Genomic DNA, 20936 nt, shown 5'->3' on the forward strand with positions numbered 1-20936 from the left:
AAATATCACTGGTTTCAGCAGGGCTGGGTCTAGCCCTTTGTGTGGATCTTTCAATTTTTGCCATGAACACAAATACAATAGGCTCAAAATAAACTTATTTCTTCAAGCTGACTCCTTGGAATCCCTAAATGCCTACATTAATCTCTTATCTTCGCTTAGGAAAACATCTGTGCTATTTTTTGGGGTATGTAGTAAGAGTTACACCTTGATATAGGTCCTCCTGATCCGAGGAGATAGTACATATAAAATGAAGGATGAAAACAGCAATAAAAATTTTCTAAGGCTGATTAAAAAAATGTGATTTATAGTCAGGACCCAGTTATAAATCTCATCAGCACTTGCTACACTTATAGCTGTTGCTGCACTGTTGAAAGAAAGGTTAGTAGAGAATTAAGTATGTGGTGTTTAATTCATGTGGTTACTCACACAAGTTGCAACTGGCTTGAAAAATGCCATTGTTAGTAAAAGCAGGAGAATGGTGATACATATTTATAGTCATAAGGGTGTCTACCATGTAAAACTAAGTATAGTCCACCTTGGTTTGGGGTCTGAAATGTGTAGAACGTGTCAAAGTTTTGGCAGGGTAACAACAGCTGCTCCTGGTGGCAGGAATTTGCTCCACGGCTGGTACCAGTTCAGTGATTCAGCTTCAGCCTTGGGTTTATTTTACTGTGTTATAACTTCATACTGTGTGCCTGGCCTTGTTGTGATTGTGGGTATTGTCCTAAGAGCCCCCCAGCCCCCCAGATTTAACCTTTATGGGTTGTTTGTAAGCCTGTGGGTGGTGGGTGTGAAGAGCACTGGAGGACAAGCAGGAGTTTCTCTGTGGTACACCCCGATTTTTAACTCTGTCACTGGGCTGATCTTGATCCATAACTCCCAGCTTATTATTCCCAGGACAGGTGATCCTCCATCCTTCTGCCTTTGGCTTCAGAGGTTCCATCCCACTTCTGAGAAAAACACCTATTATTAAATGTTTGGGGTTTTTTTAATTGTTACTGCAGTTTTCAAGATACTAAAGTTGATTGTGTGTCCAGGCAAACATAAACACCGAGTCAGGGCAGCAATATCCAGTGTACCATGTTATCTACAGGCTTCTGAATCTTCTCTCAGTGCCTTCTTTCCTTTAGGATTATACCTGTTTTTTCCAATTCCAAGCAGTTGTTGGGTAGTTCCTACTTGTGAAACCCTCAAGGAGATGTAATTCTGTCCCTGCCATGATTTGAAAAATGAGGAAAGCTCTTATATTTTCTTCCTGAACCTGCTTAGGTGTGATACTTCTAGTTTTGAGAGCAGTGGCCTGTGACCAGCTGGTCTTGCCCAGCAATTTCTGCCTCTCACAGGGGTGCAGTGCAAGGTGCTGATGGGCACCAGCAAATTCACAGCTCTAGGGAAGCTGTGCAGGGAAAATAATCCTCTCTCCATCTGCTTTGTGCTCTGAAAAGGGGTTGACTTGCCATGCCACAGAATTTTGAGGCTGATTTTTTTTTTTTTCCTGACCCTGGGAAGAATTTGAGGTTGTGAGGCTCTGGCTGAGCTGGAATAAACCCCAGTTTCTTGGCTGGCTCTGCAGGGTTTGGGGATTTTTTGGCCTCTGCATTGGGATCCCTGGCCAGGGCTGGCCCCAACACCAGTGGCTCCTGTGCCTTGCTTACAGGCAAGAGGGAATGTGCTTTTAAGGATTGCAGAAAAATCCTGCTGAGGGTGCCTTTGGGACAATCTGGGGACTCTGTTTGACACCTGCCCTTCATTGGGTGGGTGTTAATGCCTCCTGGAGGGGGTGTCCCCTCTGGGACCAGGCAACTGGTGATGGAACCTCCTACCCTGGCCCTTGGAGCTTGGCATGGCCACGCTGCAGTCCCCAAATTGCTGAGGGGGGACTGTTGGGAGCCCACCTGTGTGCCCCAAGTTGTGTTGCTGGTGGCAGGAGGAGGGGATGGGACACCCCATGTGCCTAGTTGTGCTGGGTTTGCCAGGGACAAAGTGTGGGCTCAGTGCCAGGCCCGAGCCTTGCACGGGTTTATTCTTGTTCAGGGCAATGGGCAAATCTTGGTTTCAAATTTAGGAGCACAAATGTTGGAGAGAAGGAAACTGAGGTATTGGTGCACACACTTGTGCCATAACTGCCATAACTGTGGATGTGCTTCCTCAGCCCTCCTGCTCCACACAGATTTCTCTTTACTAAGCAGATTGTGAATCCTGTTCCTGTTGTCCAAGTGGAGTGAAACCTGTTCTAAATAACCCCGTGGGAGAATATTTCAGTTGTGATTTTTTTATTTTCTTTTGGTGATGAGCTTTGCCATTTAACATCATTAAACTCAATTACCACAATTAAGGTTTTTTTACTGCTTTTATTGGATATTTTGAGTTGATTTACTTCAACTCCTGAATGTGGAGGTTTGATGTTCCTAGTTTTGTCAACCTAAAAAACTCGAGCTCAAAAAAAAAACTTTGTGAGAGCTTCACAAATCCAAGGAAGAGCACTTTTTATTTCATCCTGAAGAGCCCGGAGTTGTTAGTAAACTAATGAGCTGTATAATTACAGCACAGGTTGACAGGCAGAGCTTTTGCAAATCGCTGCTCCCCAGTTGCTGTAGAGCCAGTGCTTTCTGCCCTGCTGCTCTGTGGAGGAATGGAGGGTTCAATTCCATGTGGGAATTGATTACATTGGCAAAAGTTCTACTTGTAACATCTTTTCCCTTATAAATTTTTTCTTTCCACACGCCCAGTGCTGATTCAGTTGTAGATGGTCCAGCCAGTGGCTGTGGAGGTGCATCTGCAGCATTTCGTGGTGTTTTGTGAGCTGAATCGTGGTTACTGTGCACACAAGTGTCCCTTTAGGTCTGTCTGTCTTGGCGTGCTCAGAGATGGAATTTAACGCAGAAAAAAAATCATCTCCAGAAAGTAGAGTTACTGTTCTAACCGGATTGAACTGCAGTTATAATTTGAGCCCCACCACTTGTGTGTTAGCAACTGTTTTCCTCCCAGCAGTAACCAGCAACAACCACAGGCATTGAGCTCTGTTTGATCTGATTTTGGGGAAAATTGTTTAGCAATTACTGCTAATCGCTGGCTGATACCTGCATAGCATCCAAGTTCAACTGTACATTTGCCTCGCACAGGGCAGACTTGCAAACATGATCTGGCACCCAAACAGGCCTGTGCTAGACTTGAAATTATTCATGTGTACTTGGATAAGTAAACAAATAAGGAATTTGGAGACTTTCGAGATTATCGAATATTTTTAATTGGGTACCTGCCTTTTTTTTAACTTGGAGCCGCTCAGGATGGTCTTGAAACCAAGCTTTTAGGCTTTATTTGTTTCTAGGGTTGGTACTTGTAATAAATTAATGGATTTAATAAACTCAGAAGAGTCTTAAAAGGGGGAAATTCTTCTCCGGGATGATGGACGTATCCAAGCAAACAGGTCCTGTACACTTGGTCAGGTTGATGTCCCTGCAGAGCTGAGCTGCATGGCCCTGATGGCTCAGTTCTGCTCCTCAGCAAAATATCCTTTCCTTGAATTATCCCTTTGAGGTTCCCAGGTCCCAGAAAAGGTGTGTGAGCCCTGGGAGGGGCACAAGTGCCTCTGCGTGGGGGTGACGTGAGGTGAGAAGGGAAGCGGCAGCGCAGGGGCTGTGCCGGCCCGGGGCTGCAGAGCATGGAAAATGCTCCGGATCTCAGATGTGTACGTTGAAATGGCCCGGAGGCAGCTTAATCTTATAGGGGAGGGATTGGCATCGTGCACAAACCCAGCAGAAATGGGCCTTGGCAGCGGCGGAGGCCCCGGGACAAGCTGTTCCCAACGGTTTATCGCTCGTGTGAGCTCACGCTCGCTGCACTGCTGACCCGGGGAATGTGCCTCCTGCTCTGGTCCCAGCCCGATAGCCCCCTCAGCCAGGCTTTATCCAGCCTTCCAGGGAAATCCTCCACGGCTGCCTCCTGCATGGGGTTTGCTGTGGGAGGGGGGGGCTGGAAACCCACCCTTGGAGTGGTGGAAGACGCAGTTGTGGGGCTGGAAAGGGGAGGAAAAGAGTGTAATGGAAATAATGCCTCCTCAAATACAGCTCATTCCCCGTTGTTTTTTTTTCCAGGATGGGGTGGGCAGGTTCCACAGCATCCCCGTGTTCCAATCCACTTGGGCAGTTCGGTGCCTCAGGACTCGTTTCTGCCCCGGTTGCTCATGCTGAGATGTCGCAGTGGGTTATTGGGGAAGAGCTTAAAAGCTTTTTTTGTTGTTCTTCTGCATGGTTTTTGGCACTGAGGGAACCTGCAGCTCTTGCAAAGCGTTCAGCATCCCTGAGCTGCAATGCTATTGTAACATCAGACCTCACTGGGGTTTGGCTTGGGGCTCCCATCCGGAAGGATTAAAATGCTTGTGTTAGACAGGAATGTTACCCTCGGTAGAAATTTCCATATAAAACCCTCTCCTTGTCCTTTCTCCATATATTCCCCCCATTTGTCTCCCCCTTATTTCTTTTTATGGCTGCTTCTGCTTGGCAAACACCACTCTGGTCGTAGCTGCGTGTCAGCCTTTGCAGGAGCTTCTGCGGGGCAATCAGGCTCGAAAAATTAAAAAGAAATGGATTCTTTTAGGCTTGTTTTTGGCTCTCTTGGGCTTTTCACCCCGTTGTCTGTGCCTGGTGAAGGCCACGTGCGAGCAGTGGATGGGGGGTGTGGGATGACACGGGGGGAACCCCACGGGCCTCTCCCGGTGCCTGGGTGGCCTCAGCGGTGGCTTTTCCCCGTGGGATGGGTCGCCCCGTCCCTGCGTGGGCTGTCCCGGTGCCGCCGTGCCAGGGGGGATGGCACTTGCACCTCGAGAGCCTGCTCAGCCCCGAGCTGGCAGAGGGCTGTGTGGTTGTTGGCTGCAGCCTCGGCGCCGCAGGGCACGATTTCAACCACGTCTATGGAGACCAATTTCAACATCAAAACAAACCAGCGTAAGTGGAATTTATATTACCTTTTAAAAAGGCGAGTCAACAGAGCTGAGGGCTCTGCTTCGAGGAAGCCTCTTGGGTTTGTTCAGGGAATTACTGCAAATATTTTACGTCCTTTCGGAGACTCCAGGCAACCTCAGGCAGCATCTGCCGAGGACAGCTGTTGAAATAGCCCAGGTTGTGTGGCTGGTCAGGGGATTTTGGGGCCTGTGGTATGAGAAAACACTCCCCCCATCACCAAATATCCCACACTGTCTAATTTTTGGGCCCAGGCTGCTCTTTCTAAATTTCTAGATAGTATTTCCCCCCTAAGCAGTGTTTTTGTTTTGGGTGACGGTGGTCCAGAGCAATCAGACCAAAAGCCTGGATCCCAAGGTGTGCAAGTCTGAGGGTGTGCGAGTTTGAGTAAGGCCGGAGGTGGAGAAGTAATCTGCTGTCCAGAGATGGAAAATATTCCTGCAGCAAAGTCACAGCAGTGGAAGGTGCTGCCCAAAGCCCCTTGAAGAGGCAGGTTAAAGATGGGCTGGGGGTGCTTCGCTCCTCCCTCTGAAATGTGCTTGAGTACTCCGTGCTCAGATGGAAAACTGAACCTTGGAAGCTCAGTAATAGGTGATTAGAGAAGTTTCACCAATATGTTTTGTTTTTTCCAAGCTGGTTAGAGCTCATCCCCTCTCCCTCAGCCTGGGGAACAGAGACTTACCAAGCTGCTGGGCTTAACATTTGAAAGCAGGCTGGTTTAGGGATTCTGGCCCGGGTACAAGCATCAAATTATGACAGGGTGAATAGTGACTTAAGTGCTTCCTTTGTGATAGGAGGAGGCTGTGCCAACAAGCTGCCAGCTCAGAGATGTGTTTTAATCACCTGGGGGTACCTTCAGGCAGGTGGATTTGAGTGGGATGTTGGTACTGCCTGGATCCTCATTTCTTTATACGTCAGCACTGCTGTATCATCCACCTGTACCAGGAATGTGTGAATAACCCTTCAGCAGAGCCTCATTTGCATCTGTGGTTGTCACGATGGGAATGTGGTGCCTTTCCAGCTTTTCTTCACACTTCTGTGCCAACAGCCTTTGTGCAAAGCACAGATTGAGGCTTCACAGGAATGTCACTGTGGCCTCTCAACCTCTGTCACTCCAGAAAAACGGGGGCGATAATTTTCAAACTAAGGAAACGTTCCTGCGAAATGTCTCCTTGTGATAGAGCTGGGCAGCTTTCAGCCTGGGAGATGGGAGTTGGAACAACAGGAACGGGCTTGGCTGTAGAGCAGGGAGGGAGAAGGGTTGTTGGAGGTGCTCGTTGTGATACATGAGAAGAAAGTACTCCTTGTTTGTCCATGAAATCTCAGTGCTTTATTGGAGATACTCACCGCATGATTTAGATCTTCCCTCTCCAGCATTCCAGGGCAGAGGCAGGAATCTTCTGACCCCATTAAGGTTTCGTGTTACTATTTTGATCCCTGTGATTCGGTTTGCAGTACAGAATCACCAGCCTTGCAGGGAGTGCTTGGCGTGTTCATTCACGTTCTCCACTGCCTACCTACCTACCTTGGCCAGCTTTTAGAGCTCTCCTGAAACAAAACAGCCCTATGAAGTATTGGGGGGTAGTATCTAGACCAGCCCTGGGTTGCAAAATTGTTTGGGGAAGAGAAAGCAGCAAATGCAAAGCTCAGTTTTAATCACTCCAAGGGTCAATTCATGTCTAAGTGTGTCCAGAAATGGCTTTCCTGGGAACACCATTGCCTGCAGTGATCTGGTTCCTGCTGCCTGGCCCTTGAAGGTGACTCTTTTTGCAAACATTTGCTGCTGACTGAGTTTGCTTTGATGCTTTTGTGGCCACTGCTGGGCAGGGGGTGAGATCTGGGCACTGACCCCAGCACGGGCAGCAGCCACCCCAAAACCTCACTAATGCAGCATCCATGTGCTCTGTGGAGGCTGCTGCCTTGTTCCTTTGGGTGGCATTTCCAGGTTTCGGGAATGTGGCATGGCAACAGGCAGTGCTGAGGGCAGAGCGCCTGGCAAGGGCGTGGAACAGCTTCGGAGCTGATCCTGGCAAACTGGAAATGCTTCCCCTGTGCCCAGGGGTGCCAGGGAAGAGCTCCAGTCCAGGACAGCCACACGGTTAATGGATCCTGGGAGGCTTTCCTGTGGATGTGTGCAGTTACTTCTCAGCCTGAGCTGCACTTTGACATTCCCAGCATCCTGCTGTAAGAGGGGGACAGGACCCAAACTCCACGCTGTGTTCAGGCTCTAGTGCATTCATACAACAGTGTAAAGGTTCAGCTTCATTCCCTGCTCTGTTCCCAGTTACTCCTGATGCTGGATCACCTTTCTGGGGCTGTGATTTCCTTTAGGAATGGTCTGTCATAACCTTGACACTCTCCTGGGAGGTGCTGCTCAGTTCAGTTCCCTTTGCTGTTCAAACAAAGCTGGGATAACTTCCCCCCCCCACATGCATCCCTTTACATTTATCCCCTTTGGTTTCATTCTGGCATTTTTTTTCTCAATATTCAGAGCACTGTAAAGGCTCTGTTTTCCAGAGGATGCTCATCTTTACCTGAACAACTGAATATCATCAGCAAAATGTTCTGTTCCCCTTCTTTTATGCACCTCTTATTTTGAGGCAGGTCCTTCAATGCGTTGCTGTTGTGCCAAATTCCTCCTCCAGACACAGGATAGAAAGTTTCACTTCATTTCTTTTGCCGTGGCATTATCTTTTTTGCTCATTCCCCTAATGTGTGGGTCCCTCCTTGGCCCCACCAGGCTCCTGGGAATTTGTTTCTGCTGTGACTGGAAGAGGCTGGATTTGCCAGCGCAGGCATTTGCAAGTTGCTCCTTTGGCCTGCCTTGTTTGTTTGCACGTGTGACCTTCCACATCTCAGGAACATTTCCATTTTCCATGTTCCTATACAACCTCAGCCTCTCAGAGAATGACTTATTGATTTTAATAATGCCTTTTACCCTGCTGCTTTGGTATGTTGGCTTCCCCTCTGCAGCCCTTCCTCCCAGCTTCCAAAATCTGTTTGTTTTCCTAGTTTCCATGCCGCCTGCAGGAATTCTGCTCTCTTGACTTCCCACTTGGGTGTTTGTTGTATATGTTCTGTATAGGAAACATTCCTCTATATTGCACAGAGATACTCCAGGAACACCCAGAGTGCAGGGAGCAAATGTGACCCTCCAGAGGAGGTGGTCACAGATTCAGATGTTTCTGGAGTGGCACCGGCAGGATTTAGACCTCGAGGTGTCTGTAACATTCATGACTCTGGTTTCAGAGTTTAACAGCATAAATATGTTGGGGTTTGTCAGCCCAGCTGGCAAGCTGCTCACTTTCAGAGCTTTTTCTGTGTGCTTGTTCAGGTGAGGATGGAGCACTGGGAGCTTTTGTAGACCTGCAGAGGGGTATCTTAGGGCCTGGGGGGAGAGAAAAAATGAATGTTTCATTAAAGGAGTGCAATGAAGTGAACCAGAGTGTGTGTATGTGCAGGGCAGGAGCTGCTGCAGTGCTTAGCTGAGAGCAACACCTCTGAGTGTTTATCCTCTTTGAATAGATATGCACTGTGTGGTTTTACAGAAATATTATTAAAATTAAAAAATATTAATTGCCCAGATGCATTTCTGGGAGGGAGAAGGGATGCAGAGCGCTGATGTTCCTTCTGGGACTGTTGGGATTCTGGATCAGAAAGTGAAATAATTTCTCAGCTGAGAGCAGAAACAGCACATGATTGACAGAGTGGCTGTTGGCAAGCAAAACCTGGAGCTCACCTAGTTCCAGTATTTACAGCAGTTTCATCCCCAGCACTCTTAAGCTCACCCAGTTCCAGTATTTTGGTCTGAGTGTCTTGGCCACACAGCCCTTCATCCAGTACCAAGGTGCTGGCTGAGATACCACAGAATAAATCACGTGACACAACATTTTTCAGCTTTTTCTGCTGAGCAAATAGACACAACAAATGTGAGGCTTTAGAAAGAGTTAACTCTGAGATCACTTATTTTAAAAAGGAATTACTTGTTCAACGCACATAATCGATACCAATACAAAACGGGTCTGTATTTTTTCCCATGCAAGAATGACAAAAGCTGTTGTGCCGTCCTCCAAATCTGCTTTGGCAACTGTAAACCACCCTCATTTTATTAAACAGCTCTCTTTCCTCCTAATATATACAGAACTGTTTGCTGTGTAAACATCTTAACTGCACATCTGCTTTTCCCCAGATATAAAACGCAGTTAACTTTTTGCCCCGCTCACTGAGGCCGCTCACTTTTTTCTGCTGGCCAGATGAAATAAAAACTGGGTTTTGCAGCAGATGCAGCCCAGCTCAGTTTGGAATCCTGCAGGTGTTCCCCCAGCTGGGAAGTGTGGAAACGTGCCATTTCGCTGAGATGATGGGGAGGTTTAGATATGTGAGGGCGTTAAAAATAATTCTCCCTGTTAACAGTGGGCTTTGTCCCTGGTGGGCTCCATGTGCTCCACAGCTGACTGGGGCAGCAGCTGTTCTATATTTTAATGGGAGAGTTATAAAGTTAGAAACATGGATGAGCATTCAAAACACAAGCAACTCTTCGCAGCCATGGAAACGGGATTCAACAATAAACTCGCATTTGTGAGCCTTCCAAACAAAATAATCCCACTGCACTGCCTTCAGGTGGTCTCAGGGAAGTGAATGAACTTGCATTTTGATTTCCTTAAGTTCTGTTTTCTCAAAGTCCTGTTGTTTTTACTCTTTTCTCCCTGTTTTCTATTTCGAAGAAGATACCAAACTTTGCATGTGATCCTGATTTAGGTTCTTCTCCAACACTGACAGATTTATAGGAGAATCTTTCCTGGGGTGTGTTATTGGTAATGGTCATGCTGGTAGGATATAGAGAGGGCTGAGCAAACACTTTGCTCTCCTATAATTCCTTGGGATTTCAGTGTTCTCTATAATCCAAGTAGCTCTTGAAACTCTTGCTGCACGTTTGCTGCAGCTCTGTGTGTTTTGGGGGGGAGCAGATGGAGCTCTGCTTGCCTGGAGGATTGGAGGGACCTATGGCTTTCCCTCCTACCAACACACAGGTTTTTTTGGTGTACAGTGGTGAAAATGATGTAAATATTGGCAGGTCATGAAGCTAGAGTAAATCCTTGGGGCAGCTTGGGGACTCCAGGGCCAATTTGTGGTTGCTTGATTTGCTCCAGGTGCCCTGGAAGTCCTGGGATTGAAGGGGGAAAAGCCACTTGAGCCTCCTCTGGGCACCTGCCGAGAGAGAACTGCCCATTTTAAACCCAGAAGCAACAAAACCTTTTGTTTCTTGGAGTGGGCAGTGGTGAATTCCACAATTTGGAAGTTAAAAGTTTGAGTAAAAGAGCAGTGTTCGTGCTGGGGGTGAGGGGGGAGGCTTGGAGGACAGCACAGCTCCTTTGTGGGGAGAGGAAAATGTTGGTTAACAAACTAAGTGTGGAGGTGAGGAATTGCATGGAGAGGGAGGAGGAGCAGACATTTTGCTCAGTACATGTGTGGAATGAGGAGGTGCCTTTCCAACCAAGTGGATTTGTGGTGATGAATGGGGAGGAATCTCTGTGGGGAGAGGAGGGAGCTTCCCACAAGCCAAACCCTGGATCAGAGACTTTTCACCACGGAAAACGCCAGTTAAATCCCTCCCTCTGGAGTGGAGTTTTGCTGTCAGTAAAACCAAAGCTCAGTGGGCAACAGGTTTGTCCTTCTGCAAAGGAATTACTTCTTTAGTCTTCCAAGAACTGCACAGACTCAGATCTGGATCATTCTGGCTTTGCAGACTCCCCCAGTACCTGACAGTAACAGTAGTAGTAACAAACCACCTCAAAATAGACTCGGTACAATATGGTAAGAGATCTTTATTTAAAAATTTTGTACATCAAAGGATTAACTGCTACATTTTTTTTTTTTTAAACAAGAAATAAGATTTTACATATTACAAAAGATGTTATTAGTTCTTGAAAATTAGAAATAAATTTTATGAACACTGTACATGATACATCTGAGTTGTAAGAGCAGGAACAGGACCGAGTGCCTGGCAGTGATATAACTTAATAAGGAAATGCACTCCATTCTTAGTATACAACATAATACTTCTGGAAAAATAGTATGTTAAGTTCTGTCTGAAAATGCTGCATCCCAGTAACTACCAACAGTGTTCTCAGGAGTGTTCTCATGGACATTTGTGCCCTGCCCGGGGTTTTTTCCATTTGGAGTTTCTTTCTTTGTTGGAGGAATGTTCCTCCTATGGTCCATTTTTCTTGGAGAGAGCAGGATGTTATTCCGTGGCACGGTTAACACAATCTGCATACAAAAACCTGATGCAAAGCATTTCTCACAGTGTAACTTCACCTCCAACCCAGATTAGAAAAACCCACTGTGATAGCACATAAATGCCTACAGAAACAGATTTTTATTGCCTGTTACCTTTTGTTACAAAATAGTTAAAAAGAAGAAATATATTTCAGCTTATCGGATAACCGTTACTTTGTGTATCATTCAGACTACATAATTTTTTTTCTTTTTTTGAGATTCAGTGTAGCTGCATTAGAATTTAAAATAAAAAAAAAACAACACAGAAGATCACTTTAAAATGGCATGACCTATTTGGCTGGGGAGGGGGCGTGAGGTTGTACAGGATACTATGAACATACAGTTCTCATACAAAAGCGTAGTATGGATCTAGTCAAAGGAAGGTAATTAAAAAAAATCAAGATTTAAATCTTTATACACAAAGTGACAATGCCCATGTTATACTATGGAACACATCTACTAACTGGGAATTACAGGCGTAATGCGTGAATAAAAGATACCGACTTACTAAACGAATTTTTTTTTCCTTTTTTTTCTTTTAAAAAAAAAAAAAACAAAAACAAAAGAGAGCAAAAATCTATAAATAAAATAGTAAGTGCTTTCTCTCAGGTAATATCTTTGGGTGCCGCGGTGCCGGGGGGCGCGGGGTGCCCTAGAAGGCGTAGGGCCCCACGATGATGGTTAGCCGCAGCACCGAGCTCGTGCGGTAGTTCAGGCTGTTCACCGTCAGCATCTCCAGGTCCACGATGTGCTCGCGGGGCCCCGCCAGCGACTTCACCAGCACCAGCATGGCGCTCACCGCGCTCGTTTGCTGCGGGGACAACAGAGCTGGGCTCAGTCACGCGGCCCCAGGGCCTCGCCGCTGCTCACAAACACAGGGCAGGGCTGCTTGGAGGGTTTCGGGGCGGCCCTGACTGGTCCCACACCCGGCCTGGCTGCAGGGAAAGCTTCGCCTGACCCAGAGGGGGAAACTGTGCTGCTGACTCTCCCAGGGCAGTCTTTGTTTTTATCCCCATCTATCAGCTTTTAAAATAGAGAGAATCAGTAAAATAAGAGGCTTAAGGTCTTTAACAGGGGCGTTGCTGAGGGGAACTGTCGTCTCATGGCTCGCTCTCCAGAAGTCGTGCTCTCCTTGTAAACTCTGGGAGTCTTTGCCACTGGGCTGTACCTATTGCCATCCCCGCCCTACACTGCTCTAAAACTTGCTTCCCAGGCTGGGCTGGTGCTCCTGGGGAAGGCCTTGGCCATGGCATGCTGCTGCTTCGGTAAATGGCATTGTCATTCCCAGGCGATGATAAAAGGGAAAACTCCCTCTCTCCCTTTGCCTACTGCAAATATTTTTTCACCATACCACAGGAGTGGGGTGTGCAGATGAACCCAGTGCATCTGCTGTATCCAAGACCCAGCTCAGAGCTTGACTAAACCAGTGAGAATAGCTTCCCAGTAAACCTTTGTTTACCACAGTCCCCTGGCAGGAATAAACACGTGCTTCCTTATTTAAGGCCTGTGCTTCCTTATTTAAGGCCTGTGCTTCCTTATTTAAGGCCTGTGATTTCTTTTTGGGTGCAACAAGAGGAGGTTGGAATTGTTACTCTAAGAGTCAGTCTGAAGGTTAGACTGGGGTCTAACCCAAGTGAGACCTGGAATAATCTTGTTCTTATTCTAAGCAAAGAACTGTTTGCATTTTGGGGGTGGTGATGGGGTTTTGGTGTGTAATAAATCCAGGGAAAAGCAACTGGATTATAGGTTATGTCAGAACAAGTGAGATTTAGATGAGTAGTCCCTTGTTCCCATCTTGGGGAAACATGGTGCAAATGGCAATGCCATACCTTGCTACACCTGTTGGATCAAAACCCCTTAACCCCCAGATTTGAAGGAAAATAACTAAAAATGACAACCTTCCAATTAATATATTTCTGACAGAAGCTTTTGTGCTGATTCTGTTTTACTGAGTATAAAGCTACACACGAAGGAAAAGGATTTCCCAGGAATTCATAAATATTACAAGGGTCCAAGAAAATCAGATTTCCTCCAAAAACCCTCGAAAAGCAGATGTTCTGGACACTTTGAGTCATATGTATCTACTTGAATGTGTCCCACCAACAGGAAACAGTGTTGTTCCAAGTGGTTTTCTGAAATAGTTGCAGCACTAAATGAATCTAATATAAAGCTGTCGTAAATTGGGCTGAGCTTAGCTTGGGATGAGGCACTGATTTCTAGAATGCTGTTAGGGATTTTTATTTTTTTTTTGGTGCCAGATGAGAAATGTAATTAAGGTGGTTGTCCAGGGACTCTGTGTGTAATCCCCTCATGAATGTTTCTATCCATACTCACCCTCAGGTAGAACTCCCCGTTCTCGTTGCCGGACTTGATCCGGAAGGTGTTGATGGTATTGGGGTAGATGGTGGTGGCCTGGATCTGGAAGATGTCGGAGGGCACCGTCCTGTCGGAGCGGATGCTCATGTACTTGTACACCACCGAGTAGGGCAGCTCCCGGCAAATGGCGTTGGACACGGGGCACACGCAGCGGCTGCGGCACACACAGGGGCACACACAGGGGCACAACACGTTAGCACAGCGCTCCCTGCTCGGGGGGAGCCGAAAGGGAAGGAATTCCCCTCTTACTTCTCGGATGTGAGCACGTAGGGCTCCTGGCAGGGGTTTCTGGGGTAGCAGCGGAACCCTCCGTGGTAGTTCCAGCAGATCTCGTCCTCTCGGCATTCGTTGGTTGTCTCGCACTCGTTGATATCTGGGAGACAGGAAAAGGGACTGGGTAGCAAACTCGTTTCCATCATTGGTAAACATACTCCCTGTGCCTTCAGAACAACCAAAACCCAGCCCAGCCACCTGCTTGTCAGAAACCCCTCAGGTTTCAGTGTTCTGGCTGTAAAGGATTTCTCCAGGCAAAAGTGGAATAAACTTTTTTTATTGAGTGTTAAGTAAGACTGCCCAAATCTTCGTTCGCGAAGCCTAGCCATGAAGTAAGACTGGACATCTTAGTTGAGTGGAGATAGACATTAATCCCGTGTAATCCAGCTGTGGAACCACTGTAAAGTTTCTCATTAGCAAAGAAGAACTTTACAGCAGGAGGTGTCCTGAAGACAGAGGGGAAAGGTCTCAAGGAAGAATTGATTTCTTGCCTTTTGTCGGTTCTCATTTCTAATAAGCTGGGTTTTTCATGATCTAAAATGCTTAATTAATGGTGCATTTTAACTAAAATAGCTTCGAAAGGAGTAATGAAAACTTGTTTATTGGGCAAAGCAGAGCTTCCTTTTTTTGCCTGGGAGAAGAAGCCTGGAGGGAGGTGGGGACTGTCAGCCCTGCAGTGTATTAATGCTCCTTTTCCTATCACTGCCAAAACCCCACTGTCTGCCTACACAGGCTCCTGAATTTCAGAGGCACAGAAAGGATTTATTCAAATGTAATTAGATCTTTTAGATTCTCCAAGTGTCCCACAACATTCAGTACCAACTGCTGTTAAGGTAGAAAAGAAGTTAATCTGAATTTTGTAAGAAAATATATTGATAAAGAAGAGCTATTTTCTCATCTCTTCTGCCAATAATTCTGCATCTGTTCATTTCTAAAAATAAGGGCTTTTAAAACAGGTTCTGAGTTGCAGAAGCAATGGGTCTTGAGCTTAATACATTGTTCTGCAATATTCTGTAACAAGATGACAGACATTTAACACCAGTGAGGACTTGAAAACCCTGGCATTCGGTGGCACCTGGCCAGAACATTTATTTTTCTAAACACAAATTATCTAAGCTGCTGAAGGCTTGCATTTTTTTTTTTTTTGGTCTTCTGTTATCAGAACAAACATATCTTCAATTTCTACTGTGACTGGATTTAGGAATCTCTCTAAAAAGAAACATGATATAAAGCCATGTTTCATGTTTGTAAAAAACAGCCTGATTTTATTGAGGGATGTTTGACTCTGAAACTTGGACCCACTTCCTCGACATCTTAAGTTTTACCTGGGGGTTGCAAACCCTGGAATTTTGTCCTAGGAATCTGAAGGACTTGGAGTTTGAGCTGCAAGATTCAAATAAGATTAATTGAATATCTTATAATCACCAAATGCTTTATCAGCATATCTTCTGCTGACAAAATAATAATCCTGGCATGAAATATAACCGTTTAGAGAGTGGATATTCTTAGTCCTGGCTGAAATGGTGCTAATAAAGGCAGGGTTTTGAGGTGAGGGCACTTACCTTGACATGTTCTGCCTCCCACTACCTGGTATCCTTCAGGGCACACGCAGGAGAATTTTCCTGGCTCGTTGACACACTGGTACTGACAGATGTAACTTGAGGTTCTGCATTCATCAGTGTCTGCAGAGAGCAAAGAGCTCAGTTATTGCCTCTTAACTTCTGCCTTGTTACACAACTAAATGGAACAGCTAAATGCTTCAAAATAAAAAAAAAAAATCAGTCTACAAAGAATGTTATAAAAAACCTCAGATGTGCTGCTTGATGCCTCCAAGACAGATGGAAAGGCCAGTTCTGCTGGGGTTTTATCAATAACCTTCCAGAAGGAGAGTTTGGGTTTGAGGAAGCAGAAGCTAAATTAGGCTTCAGGATAGGTTTGGGAAAATAACTCCTGAAAGCCTTGTATACTTGTAGTATTCCAAAGTGGGATTACTTTGAGGGGGAAAGAAACACAGATGTGAGATTAGTTAGTAAGGCAAAAATGTTGCCTTTGTACTTGTGCCCTGTGCTAATGGAGTAGCTCTTTGGGAAAGAGGAAAAGGGTTTTTTTGCCTTCTAATAATATTCAGTGTATCCCATTCTCCTGCTTTTTTATCCCTGCATAACCATCATTTCCCAGCGAGAGAATTCTGGTGCGGAACAAAATTTCAACAGCGAGTGCCATTAACAGGAAATTCATTTAAACCTCCCAAAACTGGGGATTGGCTTGGGAAACAGCAGGAGCTCCCTCCTACCACCTCTGAGGCTTGAGCCCAGCTCTGGGTTCGAGGTCAGGGATGTCCTTGGAGGCTGCATTCTTGCTGCTCCCTGTTCTGTTCAAATAGGATTAGCTTAAGCAGCTTGGCCAGGGAGCATCTGGGAGAGCTCTTCCAGCTCGTTCGGGAGGGCAGCGCCCAACCACAGACCTCTCTGGCTCCAAGGCTGGCAGAGAGGACGTGGGGCTTTCAGGGTGAGATCACCAGGGTCCAAAAGGGGATTAGAGCACCCCCGTGGAGGCTCTGGCAGAGGAAAGGGAGTGTGGATTGTATAATCATCAGGAGACAAGCTGTTTGTGTACACAGGCCTGAAAGCACCTCAAAAGCACAATTGTCGCTTCCTTCACATCAGAAATCTGGAGGGGTGGTTTCCAGAGGAGCCCAACAGCACAGAGAATTGCCCTTGTTTTTGGTTTGCATTCCTTTCCAATTCATTTAGTGGTCATCAGCATCAGACCACACACAATTCCAGGGAGTTTGGGAAATAAGGGCTCCGGAGCCTTATTCTTCCCAGCTGTTTCCCAGGTCTTATTTGGCACTTATTGTAGAGATACCCACCCCTCTCTGTACCTCAATGCAGCCACTCAGGTGTGAATTAGCCACATTTGCACCCTAAAAATAAATGTCTTAAAGGTTTTGGCTCCAAACTGCACCCACTCAAGGGTGGCTCCACTTGAATTATGTCCCTCAGTTCACAGAAAAGCGTCTGGGAAAACAAAAACAGGACAAAAAGTTGCTCTTCCAAGGCACAAAAAGCAATCACTCACCTTCACAGTTGATTCTGTCACTGCTTAACTCAAAGCCTGGGTTGCACTGACAGATGAAAGAACCCAGGATATTGTAACACTGTTGTGCACATGGGTTATTGGCATCACATTCATTTATGTCTGAAAGGGAAAACAACAGGTATTTACCCTGGGTGGGTGGTAATTAGGCTCAATGCATCAGTCCTTAGGCCGGGCCTACTGCTCAGCAGCTCAGCTGACTCCCAATGGAGATCTGCCATCACTGCAGCAATGTCAGATCTGTGCTTTACATTCCATGTAAAAAAGAGCATTTTTCCAGGAATGGGAGTTATTCTAACGCGTGATGAATTCTCCCAAAAATGTTTAGTGTGGCTATTAAACTCCACATTCCAGCCTCCTTTTTTTTTTTTCTTTTCAGGTATGAAATGCCAAGTCTCTATAAATAATTGATATAAGGAACACATACTGATAAGACCTCTCAGCATGCAGTGGTTAAGATTTATTTGAGCTATTTATTACCCTTAAAATCGGTTCTTTGAGATTCCATTGCAATTATAACACGAGCCTTGGAGGCCAGTGGGGTTTTGCAGTGCTCTGAGGCCTGGCCCACGTTGGGGGAAGGTATGTTTGTGTGCTGCCTGTTTTCCGTGGTGCTGCCCATCCCCAGAGCACTTGTGAGGACACTGCTGTGGGAAGGGAAGCAATTTTTAGTGGGAAGTTTATAGAAGTCTAATCACCTCTGGAATCTATAAGCCTTGTTTTTCCACAGGCTGTTGATTAACTGCTGCTCCTCTGCCATTCACTCCATAGATTTCACTGTGTTTTCCCTTGTATTCCTCCCCTGCATGTTTTCCATTCATTTTTGTTTATCAGATAACGAGGAGAAGCTTCATTTGGAAAAAAAAAACCCCTCTGAGTTCGTGGCTTTTGCAAACACTTAAAAATGTCAGCAACAGTGTAATTTAGAGATACAACTGAAAAATGACAAACGTTGGGCACCCAGAAAAATGACACCAATGAAGAGGATATTAATCCTCTGTATGATGAACATCCTAGTCCTGAAAAGGAGTCATAATAGGGGAAAACTCATCACAGATTTTTTTTCTTCCTTTTTTTTTTGTTCTTTTCTGGCAACAGTGCAAAGAATGCACATCATGCAGATGGTACCAGAAGGGAAAAAATATAGATTACAGCCAGAAAGAACTTCTGACCATCTCCATCACCAGTCTCTTGATTTTTTTTTTTTTTTGGCCATTCTCTCTGCACTCCAGACACAGTTACCCTTTTATCATTACTCTAATCCTTCTAGAACAGAGCCTGTGATTTCCAACTCAACATCAAAGTTTTACTATCAAGCATCCCTTAGTGTTTTATTTCTGAGGGGAAGATCACTGCTGAAAGGCCATTTTTGACGACCTTTGTTTTAATTTTTAACGTTGTTTTTTCTAGATATTCAGATGTGACCCAGCTGCTTTCTTTCCTCACTACACTGCCCACGTGCTGAGGATAATTACAGTTAACTGCAGAGGTTTAGTCCTGGTTCCCTTGATTTGCCAGTTCCAGCCTTTGGTGTGTGAACTGGCATTGCTATTGGGGAAGCCAATGATAATACAAACTGAAGGAATAATAACTATTAAATATGAAATTAATTAATATTAAATAGTGATTATAAACCTCCCTGCCAACCAAACAGCTCCAGTTTTCCCTCTCTCCCTCCTGTCCTTGGATCCCTTGCAGAGGAGCCTTTCAGAGCAGCCACACTCTGTGTCACCAGTTGCTCTTTATTTCCCTCGAGTCGGGCTGAAAACACTGCCATGCCAGCCGTGGCAGGGAGGATTTGTGTCCCTGGGCGAGGCGAGGTGTGACTCCGTGCAGGGCATTCCTTACCCACGCAGGTGTGGTTGTTGGATGCCAGCTGGAAGCCGGCGTTGCACTGGCAGTAGTAGGAGCCGGGGGTGTTGACGCAGCGGTGGTGGCAGTAGGGGGGCAGCGTGCACTCGTCGACGTCTGTGCCACCAAAAAACAGGGGTTAGTTCCAGTGCAGCCACAGCCCTTCCCTGCTGCTCCCTGTGTCCCAGGATCCCAGGAAACTTAACTGCACTTGAAAAAACCTTATGTGAGCCTAGGTATTGCTTCTACGGATATTAGCAGGGATACTCTTTTTTTTTTTCCCCTTTAAGTATGTTTTTTTATAACAATTTTTTATGCTCAATGCACATCTCAACTTGATTTTTGTGTTCACTCCCCCAGTACTGCTTGATCTGGTTTGTTTAGTGTAGGTAAAACTCCACGTTTGGTTCAGCTTTTCCCCCGGGCTCCCTCAGGATCGGACACGATGCCGACAGCACAGGGAGAGTGGCTTGGAGCTCGTATTCCCAAAAACTCATGTGCAGCGCTCCTAGCACACACTAAATCTTTGCAGCTCCATTAGGAACAGTCCAGATTTTCTGTGCAAGTCCAGGGGAGCGGTGAGGAGAGAAAATTAATGGGCTTGGAAAGGAAACAGGTGGTGCTTTTGCAGGGATCCCCAGAACCTGCCTCGCTCCCCAAGGAGCTGCCATTGCTGCCTGTCCTGGACACCTCTCCAGGTACCAGCACCTGGCTGTGCATCTCGGGCAGGAAGAACCTTCCCCACATTCTCCCTGATTTGAGGTGGAGCAGCTGCCTTTCCAAGCGTCAGCATTCCTGGTGTGCATCAGAGCAGGGCTTTCACCTGCCAACCACACCAACCTGGACCAGCCCATTCCTCTCCCTCTCCGTGTTTTCAAAGGTTTCCCTGAGTTCTGGAGGAGATGCTGCCTCTGGTTTTGCCTGGAATACACTTTTATTATCCCATTATGGTGCCTTAGCTGGGCCTGCTGGAGCTTGGTGGAGCGATCCACGCCGTGCTCCCAACATGTACACAATGGGAGATTTCAAAGGATCAACACTCACACAAATAATCCCAGCACTCCCTGGAACAAAGAAAGGCACTTCCCATATCCATGCCAGATCTTGAGTTTCCTACCTCCAGCTGTTTCCACCATGGATGTGTTTAAAAAGAGGCCAAGACTTTTTTTTTTTTTTTAATAATGAGGAAAGTGTTTGTTTTAATATCAAGTGAAAAAAATCATCTTTGGAAATTAACCCTTTCTTTGTCAAATCTGCAGTTGCCGTTTGGGGCTGAGCTTTAGTGGAGTGCTTTGGATGGTTCTGAATGAAAAAGCTTAGGCTGGAAAATTCCTGGCTGTCCATACAGTAGCAATTGTCACTGTGACTCCTTTGTGGTAGAGGGAGAAATTTGGAAGTGGAAATGGAATAAATCAGGAGACACAGTAGATTTCCATCCTGGACTTTTACAGGACTAAGCTCTTACAAATTACTGCTTAAAAATGAAAGCATTATACAATATAGGTGTATGAGCAATGCTTTGCTGCTTAGGCACTGCATTTATACACAGAAATGCTTCCAGGATCTGGCTCTGGTTCAGAGGGAATTTTCCTTGTGGGATTGGGCACCTCAGCTCTGTGCAGATCTAAGGGCTGAGCATCGTCTAATCCATTGGGCCAAATCTTGTGTTTGAAGTGATGCTGGAAAACAATTCATTGTCTCTGCAATCATGCATTTCAGAAAAGGCTAATTTGGCAGTGTGTGAACAATAAAATAAAATAAAAATCTAAAAAAAGGACAGGAATTATTAGTGAATTTAGATTAAAATCAACCAATTGTTAAAAATGTCTTTTTTTTTTTTTTCCCCTCCTTCTGCCTCGAAGCCAAAATAGTCTGGAAAAATTTCTTTCAAATTTGAGAAACATTTCCTCCCATATGGAGAACCTCTATCAAGATCTGGCCCCGAGAACATTTTCTGGCTGAGCTGTTAGAAAAATCCCCCAAGACAGGCTTTATTCTGAAATGCTGACAGGACTAACTGTTGGGATGTACTTCTAATTTAGGTCACTGTGTAATATGTAACACAGGTGTTATCCTTGGGCTTGACCTAAATAGGAGAAG

General features: G+C 45.8%; 1 protein-coding gene and 1 long non-coding RNA gene across 4 annotated transcripts in view; one reads left to right on the top strand and one right to left on the bottom strand.

Moving 5' to 3' along the window:
• LOC127473366 (uncharacterized) overlaps window positions 1-20936 on the top strand; it is a 52380-nt gene that overhangs the window by 6967 nt on the left and 24477 nt on the right. The window lies entirely within an intron of this gene.
• The window catches only part of EFEMP1 (EGF containing fibulin extracellular matrix protein 1), a 41964-nt gene continuing 32092 nt past the window's right edge, over window positions 11065-20936 (bottom strand). For both annotated transcript variants that reach the window (XM_051792888.1, XM_051792889.1), the window contains exons 6-11: window positions 18834-18953; window positions 16968-17087; window positions 15449-15568; window positions 13863-13986; window positions 13572-13767; window positions 11065-12048 (exon numbers count right to left, since the gene is read on the bottom strand). In XM_051792888.1, coding sequence (XP_051648848.1) covers window positions 11890-12048; window positions 13572-13767; window positions 13863-13986; window positions 15449-15568; window positions 16968-17087; window positions 18834-18953 — 839 coding nt within the window. In that variant the 3' untranslated portion in view covers window positions 11065-11889. The remainder of the gene's footprint in view (window positions 12049-13571; window positions 13768-13862; window positions 13987-15448; window positions 15569-16967; window positions 17088-18833; window positions 18954-20936) is intronic.

This window comes from Manacus candei, unplaced genomic scaffold, assembly GCF_025592945.1.
Source record: "Manacus candei isolate 608988 ecotype Guabito, Panama unplaced genomic scaffold, ASM2559294v1 h1tg000035l, whole genome shotgun sequence".
NCBI classification, from domain to species: domain Eukaryota; kingdom Metazoa; phylum Chordata; class Aves; order Passeriformes; family Pipridae; genus Manacus; species Manacus candei.